This window comes from Antedon bifida, chromosome 7 (assembly GCF_963402885.1).
Source record: "Antedon bifida chromosome 7, ecAntBifi1.1, whole genome shotgun sequence".
Taxonomy (NCBI): Eukaryota; Metazoa; Echinodermata; class Crinoidea; order Comatulida; family Antedonidae; genus Antedon; species Antedon bifida.
Genome location: NC_136232.1, coordinates 4311855 through 4338764, shown reverse-complemented (window position 1 = coordinate 4338764; position 26910 = coordinate 4311855). Strand labels below are relative to the sequence as shown.

Below are 26910 nucleotides of genomic sequence, written 5' to 3'. Positions count from 1 at the left end.
ATTTTGTCCGAGCTACAAATTAAAAACTATATTCTTTTAAACTAGTATATTTGACATCATTCAAGTATAAGAGTTGACACTATACTATGCAGTGTAACTATAATGTAGTATTACTAATTTAAACATTAGGAAACATAAAGACAAACATAATTGATATTGTGATTACTCCATGTGCTTATTCTGTGCATTCTTTTTCTATTTGAGGTTCTTGTATGGTAATCAAATAAGTACATTGCCAGCCAATGCATTTGCTGATTTGACAGCATTGGAAGAACTGTAAGTGTATTGCTTTGTTTATTACAAATTTGTCTTAATTTCTTAATTAAATTACAGCTGTATTAATATTAATATCTACATTGTAGGTTTAACACAGTAAGATATTCTTATTTATTACATCATTTCAGTAATATGATCTTATACAAGAACTTTAAAACAAGTGTTAATTCATCCACCATGAATGAGTTATTTATTTTTTTGTCAGATATCAACAACTGTTTGAAATAATATTTTATTAACAATGTTGCAAATTATACTCTCTCAATCAATTAATTTAAATTGTTTGCAGTAATTTACTGCTGTAGTATATTATTTTGACATGATTCAAATATAAGAGTTGACACTTATAATCATATAGTCTAATAATGAGAGTGAAATAATAAAATAATGAAGTCATGAAATTTAATTTTTATTTGATTTAACTACACAAATTAAATGGTTTTTTTTCTACTTATGATACTGTAAATTATGTATTTTTTAAATCAAATGTGATATATATATATATTTATATTTCAACTGCAATTTATAGAACAATGATATAACTACCATAGATCCTTTTTCTCAGATATTACAAATTTATAAAGAATATTAATCTGTAATTGTTTGAAATAATAATTTTTTAATAATAATATTTAAAATTATTTTCTCTTTCATAATTGTAATCAATTAATTAAAATTTGTTGGAGTGAGTTTGTCTAGAAATATCATTTGATTCATCCACCATGAATGAGTTATTTATTTTTTTCTCAGATATCAACAATTGTTTGAAATAATATTTTATTAACAATGTTGCAAATTATAATATCTCTCAATCAATTAATTTAAATTGTTTGCAGTAATTTATCTGAGAAAACAAATCCTTTTATAACATACTGTAGTATATTATTTTGACATGATTCAAGTATAAGAGTTGAAACTTATAACCATGTAGTCTAATAATGTAAACATTTTTGGCAACAGAATAAAATAATAAAATAATGAAGTCATGAAATTTAATTTTTATTTGATTTAACTATACAAATAAAAATTTTTTTCTAGTTATGATAATGAAAATTATGTATTTTTAAATCAAATGTGATATATATATATTTATATTTCAACTGCAATTTAGAGAACATAATTGTAATCAATAATTAATTAGAATTGGTTGGAGTGAGTTTGTCTAGAAATGACATTTCTTGTAGTGATTTTGTCTGAGTTACAAATTATAAACTATATTCTTTTAAACTGGTATATTTGACATCATTCAAGCATAAGAGTTGACACTATACTATGCAGTGTAACTATATATAGTAATATTACATAGCCTATGTAAATACGTGAACGTGATTGGTTGAAACTGCATCACGTGACAACCACTGCGAGGATCGTAAATCGTATATATCCTCGAGAACGATGATATTGACTGAGTAATTTTCGCGTAATTATCGTGTCCCTGTCATTAATCATATAAATTCTCGAGTTCGATGATATTGACTGTGTAATTTTCGTGTGGCAACACTCGCGTTAAACAAAAGTCATCTACTGGATCTTGAACCTGCGATGGAATGCGGTGGAATTGTCACCTCCATCACAAGACAAGGCTTCACGCACTGCGCCACGGAACTTGCTTGAAGAAATTGATCAACTAAACTATTTAAACTATGCATACATAGCGCCCTCATTTGTTATTAGTCCTCCCTAGATGTGATGAAAGACCATTTGTGATTGGTTAATACTTACAGTAGTAACCGGTACGCGCGCGACGCACGATACTCGCAACTGAACATCCGGTGATTCGGCTCGAAGGAAGAAGACGAATTGTTATTTATTCGGCCTATGATAATATTATTATTATTAATGTAGGCTTATTGATGGAAATTCTTCTGTTATTATTTAAACGACCTAGGCTAGTGAATATTTTATTGCCAAGGAATCATTAATTAGTAATTATCTGTATATTATTCTTCACAAGGTAAGGTGTCTAGGCAGCTTGTTTACATACAATACAACAAGAAGGCTTAGATATAGCCTAGCCTAGCTTCACCCGACCCAGCAGACTTGTTCTTGGCTATGTAATATAACAGATATCGCCTTTTATATCGGTAAAATATAAGATTTAACATCCCCTCGGGATGATATTATGTTCTCAGGGAATTATATATATCCCTCAGCTGCCGCTTCGGGATATATATATTCCCTCGAACATAATATCATTCCCTCGGGGATGTCAAATCTTATATTTCACCTCTAAGTAGGCAATATCTGTATATTACTAATTTAAACATTAGGAAACATAAAGACAAACATAGTTGATATTGTGATTACTCCATGTGCTTATTCTGTGCATTGTTTTTCTATTTGAGGTGGTTGTCTGATAATCAAATAAGTACATTGCCAGCCAATGCATTTGCTGGTTTGACGGCATTGGAAAGACTGTAAGTGTATTGCTTTGTTTTTTTACAAATTTGCCTTAATTTCTTAATTAAATTACAGCTGTATTAATATTAATATCTACATTGTAGGTTTAACACAGTAAGATATTCTTATTTATTACATCATTTCATAATATGATCTTATAACAAGAACTTTAAAAAAAAAAAGTTAATTCATCCATCATGAATTAATTATTAATTTTTTTTGTCAGATATCAACAACTGTTTGGAATAATATTTTATTAACAATGTTGCAATTTATAATCTCTCAATCAATTAATTTAAATTGTTTGCAGTAATTTACTGCTGTAGTATATTATTTTGACATGATTCAAATATAAGAGTTGACACTTATAATCATATAGTCTAATAATGAGAGTGAAATAATAAAATAATGAAGTCATGAAATTTAACTACACAAATTAAATGTTTTTTTTTCTACTTATGATACTGTAAATTATGTATTTTTTAAATCAAATATGATATATATATATTTATATTTCAACTGCAATTTATAGAACAATAATATTAATATCTACATTGTAGGTTTAACACAGTAAGATATTCTTATTTATTACATCATTTCAGTAATATGATCTTATACAAGAACTTTAAAACAAGTGTTAATTCATCCACCATGAATGAGTTATTTATTTTTTTGTCAGATATCAACAACTGTTTGAAATAATATTTTATTAACAATAATGTTGCAAATTATAATCTCTCTCAATCAATTAATTTAAATTGTTTGCAGTAATTTACTGCTGTAGTATATTATTTTGACATGATTCAAATATAAGAGTTGACACTTATAATCATATAGTCTAATAATGAGAGTGAAATAATAAAATAATGAAGTCATGAAATTTAACTACACAAATTAAATGGTTTTTTTTCTACTTATGATACTGTAAATTATGTATTTTTTAAATCAAATATGATATATATATATTTATATTTCAACTGCAATTTATAGAACAATAATATTAATATCTACATTGTAGGTTTAACACAGTAAGATATTCTTATTTATTACATCATTTCAGTAATATGATCTTATACAAGAACTTTAAAACAAGTGTTAATTCATCCACCATGAATGAGTTATTTATTTTTTTGTCAGATATCAACAACTGTTTGAAATAATATTTTATTAACAATAATGTTGCAAATTATAATCTCTCTCAATCAATTAATTTAAATTGTTTGCAGTAATTTATCTGAGAATACAAATCCTTTTATAACATACTGTAGTATATTATTTTGACATGCTTCAAGTATAAGAGTTGAAACTTATAATTATGTAGTCTAATAATGTAAACATTTTTGGCAACAGAATAAAATAATGAAGTCATGAAATTTAATGTTTATTTAATATATCTATACAAATAAAATTTTATTATTTTTAAAATTTTTCTACTTATGATAATAAAAATTATATATTTTTTAATAATGTGATGCATTACTCAATACCTGTTGTCTATTATTAATTTATCTTTCAACAGGGGTTTAGATAACAATGCTATAACTACCATAGATCCTGATGCATTCTCTCCTTTTGCTTCATCACTTTCACTTTTGTAAGTAGCACTATAATTTATATACAGATGACTACTTATGATTATTTGGTTTTCATTTGATTTTTGTCTGATTTGATTGCAATTAACAAAAGATGATAATTTAATAAATACTTTACAGTAGCTTTGCGTGTTTGTACTTTATACTAAGTAGACCTACATTTTGAGAATACCTTGAGTACTTCTCATGTGTGGTGGCATCTGTAAGTTAACACTATAGTTCATATTTCATATGCAGTTGCATTCATGCATGAACTGTATGATTATTTGGTTTTCATTTTATGAATTGATTTCGATTAAAAAAGTTTAAGATGTAATAGTTTAACATAGTTTAAATTGGATTATATTATATTATACCTACTACAATCATTTAACATTCTACTCTACTTTAATTATTTTCTAAAATCTCCTTTAATTATCAAATTTAAAACAACTTAAACTACATCAAATAACAATGAGAAACAGACAAGGACAACCAGAATAGGTACAAGGACCATGAAAGTCATCAGACTTATTTTCAAGGGTTTTCATAAAAATAAGCAAATTAAGAAAAAGGGAATAATAAAAAGTGTGAAAAAAAAATAATGAGTTAAAAATCTAAAGAAGAAATTGAATTTACTAATTTAAATCAAAATGAGGAAATTTATTCTTATTCTATTTTTGTTTTCCGTCTATTACTTTTTTAGATATTTAAAGGGTAACAACTTACAGGTGTACAGAGATAGGACGTTTGAAGAATTAACAAACTTAGAACAATTGTAAGTAATGATAGACCTGCATATACGCCATGACAAATATTATTGTTGTAGTTACAAATGCTGTATTATTTATTTTATTTTTATTATATTGTATAGCTATCAGATATATAGGTGGTAATCCCCTGCTACAGTGGCTATTTTGTGAACCAGTACACCGGTGTAACCCTCTACTCATCCCAAATTGAATTCAGAGTGCAGATAGACAAACTATGTACACTTGACCTACAGTTTATAGTCCTAATTACCCAAGAAGATTTGTTCCACCAGCAGAACTAGGAGTTGGCCTGTACCTATAACGATAATTGGTGGCTCTTACTTGGCCATTTGACCCTCTAGTCTTCATAATATATTGAAATTATTTATTGCAACTATAATTTATTGGTGGCACTGGTTCACAGGTATGTTATCATTGGTAAAAAACAGTGTCACATCTGTTGACCTCATCTCATTCTGAAATTGTCATGTGTTAGCTGGATTCAAATTAAATGAATAAAAATAGTTTTCTTTGAAATTCAACCAAATTTCCAAGTTATTCCTAATAAGCATGAAATAATAAGTCGTACGTATGAGATAATAATAAGTTGTACGTAGGCATACAAGATAATAAAATGTACGTACAAGAAAGTCATACATACGAGATAATGTGTTGTATGTGTGAGATGCCGACAATATTTTTTATCCATGATATATCCATGGAGCTTCATATCACGACAATCCTGTTTAAAGTGATTTTTAAACTGATTTTGATAATGTTTACTGTAAGTTTTTAGAGGTTTACTATGTACAATATTTTAATGTATTCTCACAACATTTATTTTCCAAAAGCTGAAATCACTAAACTTATTAACTATTTACAATTAATTTAACAGGTACTCGGATTTCTCTCGCCTGTGTTGTCTTGTTGGCGTCATTGATGATTGCAAACCCGTTGATGCTTTTGCTTCTTGTGAAGATCTACTAAAAAGTGAACATCTCCGTGTTTTAATGATGATAATTGGAATATCATCCGTCATTGGTAATTCAGTTGTCATCATATCTCGACGATTGAAAAAGGACAACACAGGTAACAATAACAATGTTAACAAAGTTCAAACCATTCTTATAACTAACCTTGCCGCATCTGACATGCTGATGGCAGTCTATCTGATCATAATTTCAAGTGCAGACATACATTACAGAGGAAGGTATTCTGAAGTTGCAAGAGAGTGGAAGAACAGTTTCCTTTGCAGCTTTGCCGGGGCTATTTCTACACTCTCTGGGCAATGCTCAGTGTTCACACTGATGATGCTGAGCATTGACCGTGCTGTTAACATTGTGAATCCATTCAGTACAAATCGTCTCAATAGTAAAAAGTGTAAAATTATAATCGCATTCGCATGGTTGTTCTGGATTGTCCTGAGTTTTCTTCCAGCAGTAAACAAACTAAAATTTGCTGAAATATCGTACTTTAGTGATAACTATTACGGAAAAGAAAGTGTGTGCCTGGCATTACCTCTAACCAGAAGTCGGTGGCCAGGTTGGGAGTATGCTATAACCATTTTTGTTGCATTTAATGGCATCGGATTTGTCGTAATTGCAGTGAGTTACCTCACGATTTTCTTATCCGTTAAGAGATCGGGGGCCACTGTAAACAGAAGGCAGATGAGAAAGGAGCAACTAAAAATGGCGAGAAAACTCGGATTGATAGTTTTCACTGATTTCTGTTGCTGGGGTCCGATTATAGTAATGGCAATTGGTTCCGAGATGGATTGGATGAGAATTCCTGATGACATATATGTTTGGGCAGCGACATTCATCATCCCTATAAACTCCTCAGTCAATCCGTATCTTTACACAATCGTCTATATGTTTAAATGCAAAGTACGTCGGCAACCGGCAGTTACACAAATTCCACTTAGGCCTATGTGATTCATTGATCCCATGTGTAATTGATTAACCCCATATGTGATGTAAATTCTATGTGTACTTTTTAAAATTTATTTAATGCTTAAATCAAAGTTTCATTGTTGGTGTAATTATTACTTTGTTATATAACTTTCTTTAATCAGGGAAGAGTGCTTTAATCATGAAACCAAAAAACTTATTTATACAAAAGAAAATCTGAAAAAAAAAATGAACTTTTAACTTGTCATTATTTTATTATATTCCACAATATATAATAAATATTAGTATATTCTGTTCGATAGTAACAGACATCGAGTAACAATTTAGTATACACGTAAATATTATTTACTATAGTTTTAGACGTGGAATGTTACTCATATATTTTGTATTCTACAATACATTCTAAATACATTTTTAATTTCTAATATCATTCAACTTAATGTATTCTTGGGCATAATGTGCAAGGACTCGATGACCGGAATTGTATGATACACCGTGATTGGGCAACACAAAATAAATTAATTTGATGATGCTTTTCAACAAGCGTAATTGATTTGCATAATTGATGTGTGCAGTTTGAACGAAATGAGCATAACATATTTACTTAAATCAAATTTTTTTTCTGCCATAAGTCTTCAAGAATTGTTTCTTTTTACATAGCGCCACTTGCAGCAAGTGGTTAAGAAGATGATTTAATGTCAGCTCAAGTATAGTATGACACGCCATGTGTGACAAACTTTTTATGAATATTAAGCCGAATCTTAATCACCATCTAGAATCTAGTCTGAGAAGAAGCATAGGAAAATAGTTACCACAAAATAATATAATATTTAAAGAAATTTAGTACAATTAACTTACTTATTTATATACCTTTTATATATAATATATTAAAATGAATTCATAAAGCATATTATATACAGAACATGTATTTATATTTAATAGATTTACTTTAATATTTATTACAGACTTTTTGATCCTCAACTTAACTTGTGTTCACACATATAGTCAGTGACACTCTAATGTGAAATGGATTTTGCGTTTTTATTAAGTGAATAATGTTTTAGCTTTAATATACTAGTAAATCGACATGGTTATAATTAAACTACACCTTTTACTTGCGGGCACTGCAAATAAAAAATCTAAATGAAAATTTCCTCAATCTTCAATTGTGTTTTGTTAAGCTCTCTAGTTTTCACCTTTTCGCGAAAACACTTTTTACCAAATATTACGCGGTTGGTATCACTTGGTGACGTCACTAATGATATGCAACAACTTTGCTAGCATACAAGTTAGTACCTTTAAGCTTGGTTTTACACAAGAGAATGTAGTGCAAATAATTGGCCAATCAGATCCATCGCTTACCAATTGAAATTTATTTGAATTCGAGGTCTTTTCCAAATCTGCATAAATGGGCATGCATACATAATGCATGTTGTTACAACTTAAGGTTGAAGCTGTTGACCAAAAAGTCCCTATTACAATCTATAACCATCTACTAAACACCACGTTATACACATACAATTTTATTTCACCTATTATTCATCCAATTTAAAAATACCCTATTATTGCATAATGAGCGAATTATCTTCACGTCCTGTCCCAAAAGTTAATTTCAATTGGGTAATACATGTACTGGTAATATTGCTGTTGAGCCATTGTCATGCCTGGGATGTCAAGGACCGTCTGAAGAAAAGAGAAAATTATTATGAGGTAATAAAAAATTTCTACGCACTTATTTTGCATGCAAACACTTTTACTTATTGTATCATCGTAATGAATGCAATCAATATCAATGTATTTTCAGACATCACAACTCTCCCGATATAATCACAGGAATCTTCTCGAGATATTTTGAGCGTTTGCTGCTCTTGTGCTAAATTTAAATTTCTATTTAAATTCTTTAAAAAAAATATATATTATATAAATATTGTATAATTAGATGGTCCATCTAGGTCGTGTTTTGTATGTAACATGTTAGGGTTGAGGGATGGTAAGAGGGTGGGTGCAAAGAGGAACCATTTTTAAGTATATTCTTTATCCGTATATTTGTTTTTATGTTTTATAAATAATAAACCACTAAACATTTGCGATTTAATACTTTATTGAAATTGTCACTGTCATAGTCGATTGAAATAGTAAAGTACATGTAACGATACACCACGACGACTTTTATATTTTTTTGTAATTATTAATTAATACTATTAAGAAGCAACTGTCAGTATTAAAGTTTAAGTATGTGTTTAAACAGTACCACCACACTCACAGTAAATAAAAAAAATTGTGCTTCAAATGGGACAAAAATGGTTTATGTATTAATGTCAAAGGTTTTTAATTTTATCCCCGATAGGCACATAAATTTACCTACTTGTGTTATACCAAATGTGGGGAGAGATTGGAATGTTCCATTCATCGCCAAGCAATCCTTTTGTATAAACGTATATTAAATCTATCAAAATAGTATTTTTTAAAGAAAATCGGCCTGTCTTCAACATTATGATGCTGTACTCGAGCTGTTCAAACGGTTTTCAGCTATTAAAAACAATTATCCTAGGAGGAGATAGGAAAATCCGAAACATCCTCGTATTATTGTGTGCGGGTATTTTTCAAGATGGATATCCATTAGACAGTGTATACCATGATCGGAAAATACCCCTATTTGGGGAAAATCGTTGAACCTAAATTCGTTTTAATTGTCAATAACTAATTATCTAACTCAATTTAATTAGTAAACAGGATTACATCAGGTGGTTAAAATCAGTACCGAAAGTACGAACCAACTTTATATACCATCGAGTAAAAATTCTAGAAATAATGTGCGATTTACCGAATTTTGCCCTTACGTAAATTTATATATAGATTTGAAAATGTGTAATTTCTACAGTAGGTCTGCTACTATACTAGGCTCTATATATTGATAAGAGAAAAGAAAACATACCAATATCGGTCCGTATGATGTTTATAATAAATTTATACATTGTTAAATATGCGAAAAAATGATATACCTATGTTTACAATTATAGCTAATAGCACCCTCTATAGTTTGATATATTTGTTGATGTTATATCACCCTCTATAGTTTGGACATTATTTCTTTTTTCCCAGTTGAGAGGTAGTGGTAAAAGTAATTTGGAACTGTTTATTCATACTAAATGCACGCATTGGACTGAACCTAAACCTTTCATTACCTCAGATACACCAACGCTGCTCCCATCAAGATGAACATATTTCTGTTGTAGAACTTCTCTCAATCTTCGCTGTGTCTTTTTGTATGGTTGAATAAGCATCCCCTGAAGTTTACTGTGAGTCTATAGATAATAAAACACCAACTATAATGTAATGGATTCAACTATTTTTTTCCTTCATTTTATTCCCAGATATTCATGTTAACCATTTTACATTATTATTTATTTTAGCAATATCACTGAGTGGTTGGGTTTCTTTTCCCTAAAACATATGATATGAAATGAGTTAATATTTTTAATTGCAAAATGCACATCACAACATACAGTACCTTAAAACTGATTCTACAAACACTCGTAGCGCTTTCACATGAATCCAAGCCATAAAAACTTCACTAAAGTTGATTTTCAACCATCGTACTAAAGGACCCTGTAAAAATAAAATTAAGATGTGGCAGTAATTTATTTTAAAGATACTATAACGCAAGACATGGAACTCCTATCTCTTATACACTGCGCATGAGTGAAATCTCATGGGCAGCCATTCCGGCAAGCGTCTCTAGATACTAACTAAATAAATTTATCTGTTGTTTAATACTTTGAATTCAGTTGGCACCGCATTATCAGCCTTTGGCACACCTGGCATATTATCCATGTTTGCTATTATACTGCAGTATACCACTATCTTAACAAAACAAAATGTTATAATGCCCTCTATAGTTTTGACATGCTTTTATAAACTTTTCGATATATTTTTTTTTCCAACTTTTGAGATCTGTTGTTCTCAAAAGTTGTAAATGTGTAGTATGTTAATTTTTATATGGATATTTTTATCTGATAATGATGGAAACCAATTTTATTGAAAACCGAGAAGATTGACAATTCATCTTTCCTTGTTTAATAATGCTTGTTTTAAGCTATAAAGGAATTGGGTCAATAATTACATCAGGTGTAATAAACATTCGATATTATTAAAGATGTACTGTCCCTGAAAAACATGAAAAATGAAGATTAATAAATCAAATAGGCCATTTTGTAGTTTTAATAAAGGTAATCACTTCCGTAGACAAAAACAAAAATTATGTTTGCACTTATAAAAAGACAAAATAAACAGTTAAATTCAGCCAAAAACTAATTTTCTGACAGACAATGTTTTGCTTTAAATAAAATTATAGTTTTTTCAGTAAGTTTTTTTTTTCTATCAAGTTTTTGGTCAAAGTGAACAACTATTATGTGACATTAAAATTCAGGGGATAATATATCTTTAAGTTAGAGTAGGAAACTGCATAATTATGTTTTCTATCTAAAACCTACCTACTGTAGGAAAATACTGATGTACGATCATATGACTGTCCACCCTTGCGTCACGCCTCATACATATTCATTAAGCGAGGAATAAAGATATTAAATAATTAATTGCTTTCTTCCGTGTCTACTGATATATGGTCATATGATTCCCACACTTGCGTCACGCCTCATAAATATTCAATTAGTTAGAGGAATAAAGTTACCGAATAATTAAGTTAAAACAAGTTTTCTTCTGCGTTTACCGAGGTAATTATGATCCTCCAAAATATGATGTTTAAAGGCTACAGTAACTTGTCGGTCCTGTGACCGTTCACCATTACACTTCAGCTAAGAGAAACATTTACTCTTGTAATTTAAAAAATGTCCTTAAATGTGAAATTCTTCATATTTTTAAAAGAAATAACACACATGTGCGATTGGTAAATACTGCCACTATAGCCTGTACTCAGCCGATTATGTACTCCACTCCTCTGAAATCCTCTCCTTTTTAAAAATCCTGCCAACGCCCGCAGCCAGTTTCAATGGGGTGACCGGGAGGGATCCTATTTAAAATCATATTATTCTTCATTCGAATCTAGTTTTCTTTATCAAAAAAAAAAAATACCTGAAAAAAAAAAAACGATGAAATCAATAATAGAGGGAAACAGCTAACACAAACTTTATACGTTTAATATTACTTTGAATGTAAACAGTTAAATGTTAAGAGAGATAAGGATGTTAACTTGTGAATCAAGGTGCAATTATCTATCTCTATTACATTAGCAAAACAGATGAATTTTCATTCTAATTAAATAATAACATGAACCATTACCCCTACTACTCCATCAGTGAAGCTCTTCATTGGATGCATCTTGTGAAGTAATTTATCTAAATTATTAACACTTACTAGAAACGCTATGGTAGGTAATCTTTAAACAATTGAACTGTCAGATATCGGTACAAAGTTAGGTAAGAACATGTTTATCTTTAACACTTGTTTTGTTGTCTGGTGAAAAAATAAAAGGGGTCCTAAACATATAAAACAAAAAAACCGAGAATCTTTAAAATAGCATACAAATAAAACAGCCGAGTAAAATGACACAAAAAAAATATAAAAAATATTGTAAAAATGAGAAACAAAATTATTATTGACTTTTTGTCAGTAGCCATAGAATTAATTGTTTCTGGTAAGTGAAATTTTGTGCTGAAATATCAAAATATAAAGAAAGAACAAATTTAGAATACTGTTTGCTGCAATCTTCTAAGTTGTGGACAAATAGTCGATGAGCAGTAACCAACAGTCAGTGGGGATTTATCTTTTTGCTTATTTTATTTGTATTTCCATTGAGATCCAGTCACTGATATCCTCAACATTACCATTTTTTTCAGTAATTTTCCTTTTTATCTATATTAAGTCACACATATTCTATATTGATAGACTAGTAACTGTAGTAGAAAGTATTATAACTTTTACACATTTTAATTTGTATTTGTTTTAAATATATATTTCTCCACAAAACAAACATTTTCAGCCAACTGACTGCTTATTTTGTATGTTTTATAGGCCTACTGTGATAACTAAATAAAATATGTTACTTTTTATTATTTACTCGTTTTATAATATTTTTATATTTTTAACAGAAACAAGTGTATGCCCAAGACGTTGCAGTTGTAACTTTTGGAGCATCGGTAATACTAATTGTAATACATGGAATACTATTATACAGACACAACTTGTTCAGTACAATGATCATAATCCAGTAACAGAATTGTAAGTATAGGCTTAATGAATGAATTGTGCCTTGCTTCAGGCAACCACCAATCCATTTCCCATCCTCGCTTCTGAAGAACTAACAGGGTTACCTCCATTTATTTGTTTAACCCTGCTATGCTTTACCCTGCATGCTGTTTCATTTTTTGTACCCTACCATTTTGTTTTCATATCAGGGCCGTAGCCAGGATCTGTCTGTCTGGGGGGGGGGGTTGGATTTCGGACACTAACTATTTGGGTCACTGCGAGTCACTGACACCCCTAGATAGCTGAAATGGTACTCTCGCACATAACATGATAAATGGCACCTCTAATTGGCCAGAAAAGACACTCTCATGCAGCATGTTACCAATGACCAAAATCATCTTACTTTTTAGTTTTTTACCCTTGCTATCCTTTGGCTTGTTTGAGAAATTTGTAAACCCAAAATCAGTTTCTGGCCATAGACTTTGACCTAATTCATCCTGCGTACCCCGAACCCGACTACACATTGTACTATGTTTTTCCCGTGTTCTTGCGTAGGTGAAAACAAACCTGCCTTGGTTTGCTCGACAACGTAAGTTGCCGTAGACTTTGACCAGGTTCACCGTATCCCCGCATACTATGTTTTCCTATGTTCTTGCGTTGTTGCGTGAAATCAAACTAACCGAAGCGATGTTTGCAGCACTGTAGAGTCGACTGTTCCAACTTTTGATTACTCAACACGGCACTTTCCACCGATACGTCGTTTGTTTCAATTTTGTTGATAACAAGTTGATAAAATTGCGATTTGACGATTTTTGTTTTGTTTTAGGTGGGGGGAAGGACCCCTGTGACCCTCCCCCTCCCCTCTCACTGGCTGCGTCCTGAATGCAAGATTTTGTACTCTGCCACAGTTTCTATATCCTGCTAACGTTTTTGTTTCCAGTCACTCTCTTGTACAACGCAAATTGTACCCTGTCACCGCTACTGTATGTTCCCTTTAACAGTTTATGTACCAATCAACAACTGTTTTTGTACCTTTTTATATATATCCTGCTACCGTTTTTTCCCAATCACTTGTTTTTGTACAAGGCAAATATGTTTTTGTACCTTACCACTGTTTTTGTACCCTGTCACTGTTTTTGTACCCTGTCACTGTTTTTGTACCCTGTCACTGTTTTTGTACCCTGTCATTGTTTTTGTACCCTGTCATTGTTTTTTGTACCCTGTCATTGTTTTTGTACCCTGTCATTGTTTTTTGTACCCTGTCATTGTTTTTTGTACCCTGCCATTGTTTTTGTACCCTGCCACTGTTTTTGTACCCTGCCACTGTTTTTATATCCTGCCACTGTTTTTATATCCTGCTACCGTTTTTATATCCTGCCACTGTGTTTTACAACACAGGTGGTTGTACCATGTACTTTTTTTGTACCCTGCCACCCTCTTTCATAATTGCAATCAATGTATTGAAATTTCTTGCAGTGATTCTTTATTTAAAATATTAATTAATTTATACTAATAATGTAGTATTACTAATGTAGATAATTTAAACATTATTTGAGGAAACAGAAAGACAAAAATAATTGATATTGTAATTACTCCATGTGCTTATTCTGTGCATTCTTTTTCTATTTGAGGTACTTGGATAATAATCAAATAAGTACATTGCCAGCCAATGCATTTGCTGGTTTGACAGCATTGAAAGGACTGTAAGTGTATTGCTTTGTTTATTACAAATTTGTCTTAATTTCTTAATTAAATTACAGCTGTATTAATATTAATATCTACATTGTAGTATATTATTTTGACATGATTCAAATATAAGAGTTGACACTTATAATCATATAGTCTAATAATGAGAGTGAAATAATAAAATAATGAAGTCATGAAATTTAATTTTTATTTGATTTAACTACACAAATTAAATGGTTTTTTTTCTACTTATGATACTGTAAATTATGTATTTTTTAAATCAAATGTGATATGTATATATATTTATATTTCAACTGCAATTTATAGAACAATGATATAACTACCATAGATCCTTTTTCTCAGATATTACAAATTTATAAAGAATATTAATCTGTAATTGTTTGAAATAATAATTTTTTAATAATAATATTTAAAATTATTTTCTCTTTTATAATTCTAATTGTAATCAATTAATTAAAATTTGTTGGAGTGAGTTTGTCTAGAAATGACATTTTTTATAGTGATTTTGTCTGAATTAAAAAATAAAAACTACTGTATATTCTTTTAAACTAGTATATTTGACATCATTCAAGTATAAGAGTTGACACTATACTATGCAGTGTAACTATAATGTAGTATTACTAATTTAAACATTAGGAAACATAAAGACAAACATAGTTGATATTGTGATTACTCCATGTGCTTATTCTGTGCATTCTTTTTCTATTTGAGGTGGTTGTCTGATAATCAAATAAGTACATTGCCAGCCAATGTATTTGCTGGTTTGACGGCATTGGAAATACTGTAAGTGTATTGCTTTGTTTTTTTACAAATTTGTCTTAATTTCTTAATTAAATTACAGCTGTATTAATATTAATATCTACATTGTAGGTTTAACACAGTAAGATATTCTTATTTATTACATCATTTCATAATATGATCTTATAACAAGAACTTTAAAAAAAAATGTTAATTCATCCATCATGAATTAATTATTAATTTTTTTTGTCAGATATCAACAACTGTTTGGAATAATATTTTATTAACAATGTTGCAATTTATAATCTCTCAATCAATTAATTTAAATTGTTTGCAGTAATTTACTGCTGTAGTATATTATTTTGACATGATTCAAATATAAGAGTTGACACTTATATCATATAGTCTAATAATGAGAGTGAAATAATAAAATAATGAAGTCATGAAATTTAACTACACAAATTAAATGGTTTTTTTTCTACTTATGATACTGTAAATTATGTATTTTTTAAATCAAATATGATATATATATATATATTTATATTTCAACTGCAATTTATAGAACAATAATATTAATATCTACATTGTAGGTTTAACACAGTAAGATATTCTTATTTATTACATCATTTCAGTAATATGATCTTATACAAGAACTTTAAAACAAGTGTTAATTCATCCACCATGAATGAGTTATTTATTTTTTTGTCAGATATCAACAACTGTTTGAAATAATATTTTATTAACAATAATGTTGCAAATTATAATCTCTCTCAATCAATTAATTTAAATTGTTTGCAGTAATTTATCTGAGAAAACAAATCCTTTTATAACATACTGTAGTATATTATTTTGACATGCTTCAAGTATAAGAGTTGAAACTTATAATTATGTAGTCTAATAATGTAAACATTTTTGGCAACAGAGTGAAATAATGAAGTCATGAAATTTAATGTTTATTTAATATATCTATACAAATAAAATTTTATTATTTTTAAAATTTTTCTACTTATGATAATAAAGATTATATATTTTTTAATAATGTGATGCATTACTCAATACCTGTTGTCTATTATTAATTTATCTTTCAACAGGGGTTTAGATAACAATGCTATAACTACCATAGATCCTGATGCATTCTCTCCTTTTGCTTCATCACTTTCATTTTTGTAAGTAGCACTATAATTTATATACAGATGACTACTTATGATTATTTGGTTTTCATTTGATTTTTGTCTGATTTGATTGCATAACAAAAGATGATAATTTAATAAATACTTGACAGTAGCTTTGCGTGTTTGTACTTTATACTAAGTAGACCTACATTTTGAGAATACCTTGAGTACTTCTCATGTGCGGTGGCATCTGTAAGTTAACACTATACTTCATATTTCATATGCAGTTGCATTCATGCATGAACTGTATGATTATTTGGTTTTCATTTTATGAATTGATTTCGATTAAAAAAGTTTAAGATGTAATTGATGAAATAATATTAAATAACATTGTAGTTTTCAAATGTTTATTTATGAGTATTTCTGTGTACAGAACAAAAGGTTTATTCATAACTGTTTTTTTACACAGTAAAAAATTTGAAACATAGTTTAAATTGGATTATATTATATTATACCTACTACAATCATTTAACATTCTACTCTACTTGAATTATTTTCTAAAATCTCCTTTATTTATCAATTTTAAAACAACTTAAACTACATCAAATAACAATGAGAAACAGACAAGGACAACCAGAATAGGTACAAGGACCATGAAAGTCATCAGACTTATTTTCAAGGGTTTTCGTAAAAATAAGCAAATTAAGAAAATGCTAATGTACGGCGTATCAAAGGAAAACAAATGGAATAAAAAGTGTGAAAAAAAAATAATGAGTTAAAAATCTAAAGAAGAAATTGAATTTACTAATTTAAATCAAAATGAGGAAATTTATTCTTTTTCTATTTTTGTTTTTCGTCTATTACATTTTTAGATCCTTAAGGGGTAACAACTTACAGGTGTACAGAGATAGGACGTTTGAAGAATTAACAAACTTAAAAAAATTGTAAGTAATGATAGACCTGCATATATGCCATGGCAAATATTATTGTTGTAGTTACAAATGCTGTATTATTTATTTTATTTTTATTATATTGTATAGCTATCAGATATATAGGTGGTAATCCCCTGCTACAGGGGCTATTTTGTGAATCAGTACACCGGTGTAATCCCCTACTCATCCCAAATTGAATTCAGAGTGCAGATGGACAAACTATGTACACTGGACCTACAGTTTATAGTCCTAATTACCCAAGAAGACCTGTTCCACTACTAGAACTACAGTAGGAGCCTCGTACCTATAACGATAATTGGTGGCTCTTTAGCTTGGCCATTTGACCCTCTAGTCTTCATAATATATTGAAATTATTTATTGCAACTATAATTTATTGGTGGCACTGGGTTCACAGGTATGTTATCATTGGTCAAAAACAGTGTCACATCTGTTGATCTCATCTCATTCTGAAATTGTCATGTGTTAGCTGGATTCAAATTAAATGAATAAAAATAGTTTTCTTTGAAATTCAACCAAATTTCCAAGTTATTCCTAATAAGCATGACATAATAAGTCGTACGTATGAGATAATAATAAGTTGTACGTAGGCATACAAGATAATGAAATGTACGTACAAGAAAGTCATACATACAAGATAATGTGTTGTATGTGCGGGAGATGTTGACTATATTTGTTTTCCATGATATATCCATGGGGCTTCATATCACGACAATTCTGTTTAAAGTAGTTTTTAAACTGTTTTTGATAATGTTTACTGTAAGTTTTTAGAGGTTTACTATGTACAATATTTTAATGTATTCTCACAACATTTATTTTCCCGGAACCTGAAATCACTAAACTTATTAACTATTCACAATTAATTTAACAGGTACTCGGATTTCTATCGCCTGTGTTGTCTTGTTGGCGTCATTGATGTTTGCGAACCCGTTGATGCATTTGCTTCTTGTGAAGATCTACTAAAAAGTGAACATCTCCGTGTTTTAATGATGATAATTGGAATATCATCCGTCATTGGTAATTCAGTTGTCATCATATCTCGACGATTGAAAAAGGACAACACAGGTAACAATAACAATGTTAACAAAGTTCAAACCATTCTTATAACTAACCTTGCCGCATCTGACATGCTGATGGCAGTCTATCTGATCATCATTTCAAGTGCAGACATACATTACAGAGGAAGGTATTCTGAAGTTGCAAGAGAGTGGAAGAACAGTTTCCTTTGCAGCTTTGCCGGGGCTATTTCTACACTCTCTGGGCAATGCTCAGTGTTCACACTGATGATGCTGAGCATTGACCGTGCTGTTAACATTGTGAATCCATTCAGTACAAATCGTCTCAATAGTAAAAAGTGTAAAATTATAATCGCATTCGCATGGTTGTTCTGGATTGTCCTGAGTTTTCTTCCAGCAGTAAACAAACTAAAATTTGCTGAAATATCGTACTTTAGTGATAACTATTACGGAAAAGAAAGTGTGTGCCTGGCATTACCTCTAACCAGAAGTCGGTGGCCAGGTTGGGAGTATGCTATAACCATTTTTGTTGCATTTAATGGCATCGGATTTGTCGTAATTGCAGTGAGTTACCTCACGATTTTCTTATCTGTTAAGAGATCGGGGGCCACTGTAAACAGAAGGCAGATGAGAAAGGAGCAACTAAAAATGGCGAGAAAACTCGGATTGATAGTTTTCACTGATTTCTGTTGCTGGGGTCCGATTATAGTAATGGCAATTGGTTCCGAGATGGATTGGATGAGAATTCCTGATGACATATATGTTTGGGCAGCGACATTCATCATCCCTATAAACTCCTCAGTCAATCCGTATCTTTACACAATCGTCTATATGTTTAAATGCAAAGTACGTCGGCAACCGGCAGTTACACAAATTCCACTTAGGCCTATGTGATTTGTTAATCCCATGTGTGATTCGTTGATCCCATGTGTTATTGATTAACACCATATGTGATGTAAATTCTATGTGTGCTTTTTATAATTTATTTAATGCTTAAATCAAAGTTTAATTGTTGGTGTAATTATTACTTTGTTATATAACTTGCTTTAATCAGGGAAGAGTGCTTTAATCATGAAACCAAAAAACTTATTTATACAAAAGAAAATCTGAAAAAAAAAATGAACTTTTAACTTTTCATTATTTTATTATATTACACAATATATAATAAATATAAGCATATTCTGTTCGATAGTAACAGACATCGAGTAACAATTTAGTATACACGTAAATATTATTTACTATAGTTTTAGACGTGGAATGTTACTCATTTATTTTGTGTTCTACAATCTACAATACATTCTAAATACATTTTTAATTTCTAATATCATTCAACTTAATGTGGGCATAATGTGCAAGGACTCGATGACCGGAATTGTATGATACACCGTGATTGGGCAACACAAAATAAATTAATTTGATGATGCTTTTCAACAAGCGTAATTGATTTGCATAATTGATGTGTGCAGTTTGAACGAAATGAGCATAACATATTTACTTAAATCAAATTTTTTTTCTGCCATAAGTCTTCAAGAATTGTTTCTTTTTACATAGCGCCACTTGCAGCAAGTGGTTAAGAAGATGATTTAATTTCAGCTCAAGTATAGTATGACACGCCATGTATGACAAACTTTTTATGAATATTAAGCCGAATCTTAATCACCATCTAGAATCTAGTCTGGGAAGAAGCATAGGAAAATAGTTACCACAAAATAATATAATATTTAAAGAAATTTAGTACAATTAACTTACTTATTTATATACCTTTTATATATAATATATTAAAATGAATTCATAAAGCATATTATATACAGAACATGTATTTATATTTAATAGATTTACTTTAATATTTATTACAGACTTTTTGATCCTCAACTTAACTTGTGTTCACACATATAGTCAGTGACACTCTAATGTGAAATGGATTTTGCGTTTTTATTAAGTGAATAATGTTTTAGCTTTAATATACTAGTAAATCGACATGGTTATAATTAAACTACACCTTTTACTTGCGGGCACTGCAAATAAAAAATCTAAATGAAAATTTCCTCAATCTTCAATTGTGTTTTGTTAAGCTCTCTAGTTTTCACCTTTTCGGGAAAACACTTTTTACCAAATATTACGCGGTTAGTATCACTTGGTTACGTCACTAATGATATGCAACAACTTTGCTAGCATACAAGTTAGTACCTTTAAGCTTGGTTTTACACAAGAGAATGTAGTGCAAGTAATTGGCCAATCAGATCCATCGCTTACCAATTGAAATTTATTTGAATTCGAGGTCTTTTCCAAATCTGCATAAATGGGCATGCATACATAATGCATGTTGTTACAACTTAAGGTTGAAGCTGTTGACCAAAAAGTCCCTATTACAATCTATAACCATCTACTAAACACCACGTTATACACATACACCCTCCCTTACAATTTTATTTCACCTATTATTCATCCAATTTAAAAATACCCTATTATTGCATAATGAGCGAATTATCTTCACGTCCTGTCCCAAAAGTTAATTTCAATTGGGTAATACACGTACTGGTAATATTGCTGTTGAGCCATTGTCATTGCCTGGGATGTCAGGGACCGTCTGAAGAAAAGAGAAAATTATTATGAGGTAATAAAAAATTTCTACGCACTTATTTTGCATGCAAACACTTTTACTTATTGTATCATCGCAATGAATGCAATCAATATCAATGTATTTTCAGACATCACAACTCTCCCGATATAATCACAGGAATCTTCTCGAGATATTTTGAGCGTTTGCTGCTCTTGTGCTAAATTTAAATTTCTATTTAAATTCTTTAAAAAAAATATATATTATATAAATATTGTATAACTAGATGGTCCATCTAGGTCGTGTTTTGTATGTAACATGTTAGGGTTGAGGGATGGTAAGAGGGTGGGTGCAAAGAGGAACCATTTTTAAGTATATTCTTTATCCATATATTTGTTTTTATGTTTTATAAATAATAAACCACTAAACATTTGCGATTTAATACTTTATTGAAACTGTCACTGTCATAGTCGATTGAAATAGTAAAGTACATGTAACGATACACCACGACGACTTTTATATTTTTTTGTAATTATTAATTAATACTATTAAGAAGCAACTGTCAGTATTAAAGTTTAATTATGTGTTTAAACAGTACCACCACACTCACAGTAAATAAAAAAAATTGTGCTTCAAATGGGACAAAAATGGTTTATGTATTAATGTCAAAGGTTTTTAATTTTATCCCCGAAAGGCACATAAATTTACCTACTTGTGTTATACCAAATGTGGGGAGAGATTGGAATGTTCCATTCATCGCCAAGCAATCCTTTTGTATAAACGTATATTAAATCTATCAAAATAGTATTTTTTAAAGAAAATCGGCCTGTCTTCAACATTATGATGCTGTACTCGAGCTGTTCAACCGGTTTTCAGCTATTAAAAACAATTATCCTAGGAGGAGATAGGAAAATCCGAAACATCCTCGTATTATTGTGTGCGGGTATTTTTCAAGATGGATATCCATTAGACAGTGTATACCATGATCGGAAAACACCCCTATTTGGGGAAAATCGTTGAACCTAAATTCGTTTTAATTGTCAATAACTAATTATCTAACTCAATTTAATTAGTAAACAGGATTACATCAGGTGGTTAAAATCAGTACCGAAAGTACGAACCAACTCTATATACCATCGAGTAAAAATTCTAAAAATAACGCGCGATTTACCGAATTTTGCCCTTACGTAAATTTATATATAGATTTGAAAATGTGTAATTTCTACAGTAGGTCTGCTACTACTAGGCTCTATATATTGATAAGAGAAAAGAAAACATACTAATATCGGTCCGTATGATGTTTATAATAAATTCATACATTGTTAAATATGCGAAAAAATAATATACCTATGTTTACAATTATAGCTAATAGCACCCTCTATAGTTTGATATATTTGTTGATGTTATATCACCCTCTATAGTTTGGACATTATTTCTTTTTTCCCAGTTGAGAGGTAGTGGTAAAAGTAATTTGGAACTGTTTATTCATACTAAATGCACGCATTGGACTGAACCTAAACCTTTTATTACCTCAGATGCACCAACGCTGCTCCCATCAAGATGAACATATTTCTGTTGTAGAACTTCTCTCAATCTTCGCTGTGTCTTTTTGTATGGTTGAATAAGCATCCCCTGAAGTTTACTGTGAGTCTATAGATAATAAAACACCAACTATAATGTAATGGATTCAACTATTTTTTTCCTTCATTTTATTCCCACAGATATTCATGTTAACCATTTTACATTATTATTTATTTTAGCAATATCACTGAGTGGTTGGGTTTCTTTTCCCTAAAACATATGATATGAAATGAGTTAATTTTTTTAATTGCAAAATGCACATCACAACATACAGTACCTTAAAACTGATTCAACAAACACTCGTAGCACTTTCACATGAATCCAAGCCATAAAAACTTCACTAAAGTTGATTTTCAACCATCGTACTAAAGGACCCTGTAAAAATAAAATTAAGATGTGGCAGTAATTTATTTTAAAGCGAGTTGCTGGTTGAGCGGCGCACACAAAGATACTATAACGCCACGAAGTGGCGCAAGACATGGAACTCCTATCTCTTATACACTGCGCATGAGTGAAATCTCATGGGCAGCCATTCCGGCAAGCGTCTCTAAATAAATAAATTTATCTGTTGTTTAATACTTTGAATTCAGTTGGCACCGCATTATCAGCCTTTGGCACACCTGACATATTATCCATGTTTGCTATTATACTGCAGTATACCACTATCTTAACAAAACAAAATGTTATAATGCCCTCTATAGTTTTGACATGCTTTTATAAACTTTTTGATATATTTTTTTTTCCAACTTCTGAGATCTGTTGTTCTCAAAAGTTGTAAATGTGTAGTATGTTAATTTTTATATGGATATTTTTATCTGATAATGATGGAAACCAATTTTATTGAAAACCGAGAAGATTGACAATTCATCTTTCCTTGTTTAATAATGCTTGTTTTAAGCTATGAAGGAATTGGGTCAATATTTACATCAGGTGTAATAAACATTCGATATTATTAAAGATGTACTGTCCCTGAAAAACATGAAAAATGAAGATTAATAAATCAAATAGGCCATTTTGTAGTTTTAATAAAGGTAATCACTTCCGTAGAAAAAGAAACAAAAATTATGTTTGCACTTATAAAAAGACAAAATAAACAGTTAAATTCAGCCAAAAACTAATTTTCTGACAGACAATGTTTTGCTTTAAATAAAATTATAGTTTTTTCAGTAAGTTTTTTTTTTCTATCAAGTTTTTGGTCAAAGTGAATAACTATTATATGACATTAAATTCAGGGGATAATATATCTTTAGGTTAGAGTATTAAACTGCATAATTATGTTTTCTATCTAAAACCTACCTACTGTAGGAAAATACTGATGTACGATCATATGACTGTCCACCCTTGCGTCACGCCTCATACATATTCATTAAGCGAGGAATAAAGATATTAAATAATTCATTGCTTTCTTCCGCGTCTACTAATATATGGTCATATGATGCCCACACTTGCGTCACGCCTCATAAATATTCAATTAGTTAGAGGAATAAAGTTACAGAATAATTAAGTTAAACAAGTTTTCTTCTGCGTTTACCGAGGTAATTATGATCCTCCAAAATATGATGTTTAAAGGCTACAGTAAGTTGTCGGTCCTGTGACCGTTCACCATTACACTTCAGCTAAGAGAAACATTTACTCTTGTAATTTAAAAAATTTCCTTAAATGTGAAATTCTTCATATTTTTAAAAGAAATAACACACATGTGCGATTGGTAAATACTGCCACTATAGCCTGTACTCAGCCGATTGTGTACTCCACTCCTCTGAAATCCTCTCCTTTTTAAAAATCCTGCCAACGCCCGCAGCCAGTTTCAATGAGGTGACCGGGAGGGATCCTTTTTAAAATCATATTATTCTTCATTCGAATCTAGTTTTCTTTATCAAAAAAAAAAAAACCTAAGAAAAAAATAAAAACGATGAGATCAATAATAGAGGGAAACAGCTAACACAAACTTTATACGTTTAATATTACTTTGAATATAAACAGTTAAATGTTAAGAAATACGGATGTTAACCTTTGAGTCAATGTGAAACTCTTCTTTGGATGCATCTTGTGAAGTGATTTATCTAAATTATTAACACTTATTAGAAACGCTATGGTAGGTAATCTTTAAACAATTCAACTGTCAGATATCGGTACAAAGTTAGGTAAGAACATGTTTATCTTTAAAACTTTGTTGTCTGGTGAAAAAATAAAAGGGTTCCTAAACATATAAAACATACCGAAAAGCATGATCAAAATGAAAACATCTTCAAAATAGCATACAAATAAAACAGCCGAGTAAAATGACACAAAAAAATATAAAAAATATTGTAAAAATGAGAAACAAAATTATTATTGACTTTTTGTCAGTAGCCATAGAATTAATTGTTTCTGGTAAGTGAAATTTTGTGCTGAAATATCAAAATATAAAGAAAGAACAAATTTAGAAAACTGTTTGCTGCAATCTTCTAAGTTGTGGACAAATAGTCAATGAGCAGTAACCAACAGTCAGTGGGAGCAGAAGGACGCTTGTATCTAAAAAGTATTCATTTTTCTATTATTAAAGTCAAGTATTCTTTATTTATCAGAAAAACTACTATAAATACAAAATATACGATAAAAATAATGTAGGCCTAAGCAATTAAAAGAGTAGATAGAAACTTTTTATAACTATGAAAACATTTAATTGTGTCGCTAATTATTTTTAACACATAATAAATTTTATTGAAAATGTATATTTTCATAACTACATTTATGTTTGGGACAAACGTTATACTGTACTCAGTGTGATATATAATCTCTATCAACTTGGTACATTTAATATTAATATTTTTAATATAATTTAATATTAACATGAACCATTAAGACTCCTTTCAGCAAAGCAAAGATACATCTGGTGAAATTATTTATCTAAATTGTTAAAACTCACTGGAAATGGAAACAAAATGTGTAGTTTTTATCAATTGCAAAGTTGAAATAAACTGAACTACTCTCAGACCTCGAACATAACTGTAATATTGACCTCATAACACCCCTTGTGATATTCAATGTTATGTTCCCATATATAGACATGATGACATCATATCACTAACATATTTGGGCATATCACTACCATATTTGGGTAAATTACACTTGCTTGTAAAGTAGTTGCTGTTTACTTACCCCAAGTCTGTATAGTTATTGTCTTTTTCATGCTAATCCAATAGTTGGTATCTTAATTTTTGTCTCGAAAAAACAGATCAAGACTATGAGTATGAAACGCCATGTATTCAAAAATATTTTGTTTGTATTTTTCATCTTTTTACCAATATTAAGTTGAAATACAGCCTAAGAACTAAACTGATGTTTACTACCAAATGTCAGTTTTAATGTGGCAAGTGGAGGAAAGCTCTTTTGGAGAAATTTATTGGTCATAATTAAATTAATTATTCGTTATTCATTAGAAAAACATACAATACAAAAAATACATACAAAACTACTAGCTAATTAGATAGAAACACGTAAAATAATTAATCTTCTCCCAACAATTTATTGTATGTGAAAACTTTAATAAATATACAGTATCATTGTTTTGGTAAAAAGTTATTAGCATATTACCAGGGTGGTATAATCTCTTTGACATTAATATTAATATTTTCAAATAACAATTGAATATTAAGATGAACCATTAAGACTGTCATCAGAAAACTTGTACTGTATAGGCCTACATCTGGTGAAATGATTTACCTAAATTATTAAAACTCACTAGCTCACTACTAAAAGTAATCTTTAAACAAAAACATGTTTAATTCGCAAATTGAGCTGACTCGCAGGGGTAAATTTAACTTGACTACTCGGATACACTGTAGGTTGTTTAAGATGTCTATCTTTAAACCCTTTATGCTATTGGTAGCATTGCTCTTTTCCAGCTGTTCTGGTTCTGGTTCTGGTTTGAGTTTTGGTTCCGGTTTTGGTTCCGGTTCTGGTTCAAGTTCTGGTTCAGGAATAATTGGTAAGATTGCTTTACTGACTTTGCAGATTCCGTAATAATATTATTTTACCATCAAACAAAATAGATAAATTTAAATAATAGAGATTTTTATAATTAAATTGTTAAGTGCTAAAATGGTAATTTTTTATACATAAATTTTGTTCAAACTTTGCATTTAACTTTTTTT

General features: G+C 30.0%; 3 protein-coding genes across 5 annotated transcripts; 2 read left to right on the top strand and 1 right to left on the bottom strand.

Moving 5' to 3' along the window:
* The first annotated feature begins 210 nt into the window (after positions 1 to 210).
* LOC144848709 (G-protein coupled receptor GRL101-like) lies at positions 211 to 20355 on the top strand. Its single transcript, XM_078705568.1, has 6 exons — positions 211 to 276; positions 2622 to 2693; positions 14745 to 14816; positions 16650 to 16724; positions 17543 to 17614; positions 18492 to 20355. Exon 6 carries the CDS (start codon positions 18607 to 18609, stop codon positions 19528 to 19530), a length of 924 nt encoding a protein of 307 aa, XP_078561694.1. The 5' UTR covers positions 211 to 276; positions 2622 to 2693; positions 14745 to 14816; positions 16650 to 16724; positions 17543 to 17614; positions 18492 to 18606; the 3' UTR covers positions 19531 to 20355.
* LOC144848711 (G-protein coupled receptor GRL101-like) lies at positions 4181 to 8047 on the top strand. The gene is made up of 3 exons (XM_078705570.1): positions 4181 to 4270; positions 4954 to 5025; positions 5895 to 8047. Exon 3 carries the CDS (start codon positions 6010 to 6012, stop codon positions 6931 to 6933), a length of 924 nt encoding a protein of 307 aa, XP_078561696.1. The 5' UTR covers positions 4181 to 4270; positions 4954 to 5025; positions 5895 to 6009; the 3' UTR covers positions 6934 to 8047.
* LOC144848724 (V-type proton ATPase subunit C 1-like) lies at positions 8432 to 22839 on the bottom strand. 3 transcript variants are annotated; one of them, XM_078705583.1, is made up of 4 exons: positions 10687 to 10744; positions 10421 to 10518; positions 10095 to 10214; positions 8432 to 8592 (listed from the first exon to the last, which is right to left on the bottom strand). In XM_078705583.1, exons 1-3 carry the CDS (start codon positions 10741 to 10743, stop codon positions 10154 to 10156), a joined length of 216 nt encoding a protein of 71 aa, XP_078561709.1. In that variant the 5' UTR covers position 10744; the 3' UTR covers positions 8432 to 8592; positions 10095 to 10153. The 3 variants fall into 3 exon arrangements, with proteins under 3 accessions (XP_078561709.1, XP_078561710.1, XP_078561711.1); XM_078705584.1 differs by lacking the exons at positions 10095 to 10214; positions 10421 to 10518; positions 10687 to 10744 and adding an exon at positions 22724 to 22824; XM_078705585.1 differs by lacking the exons at positions 8432 to 8592; positions 10095 to 10214; positions 10421 to 10518; positions 10687 to 10744 and adding exons at positions 20840 to 21223; positions 22724 to 22839.
* Positions 22840 to 26910: the final 4071 nt, after the last annotated feature.

Coding starts and splice junctions, on each gene's coding strand:
- LOC144848724 (XM_078705583.1), bottom strand. CDS start 10,743: ATGGATAATATGCCAGGTGTGCCAAAGGCTGATAATGCGGTGCCAACT. Junction 10,519..10,686: donor CGGTGCCAACTGAATTCAAA/GTATTAAACAAC, acceptor TTATTTTTACAG/GGTCCTTTAGTACGATGGTT. Junction 10,215..10,420: donor TTTGTAGAATCAGTTTTAAG/GTACTGTATGTT, acceptor TATTATCTATAG/ACTCACAGTAAACTTCAGGG.
- LOC144848709 (XM_078705568.1), top strand. CDS start 18,607: ATGATGATAATTGGAATATCATCCGTCATTGGTAATTCAGTTGTCATC.
- LOC144848711 (XM_078705570.1), top strand. CDS start 6,010: ATGATGATAATTGGAATATCATCCGTCATTGGTAATTCAGTTGTCATC.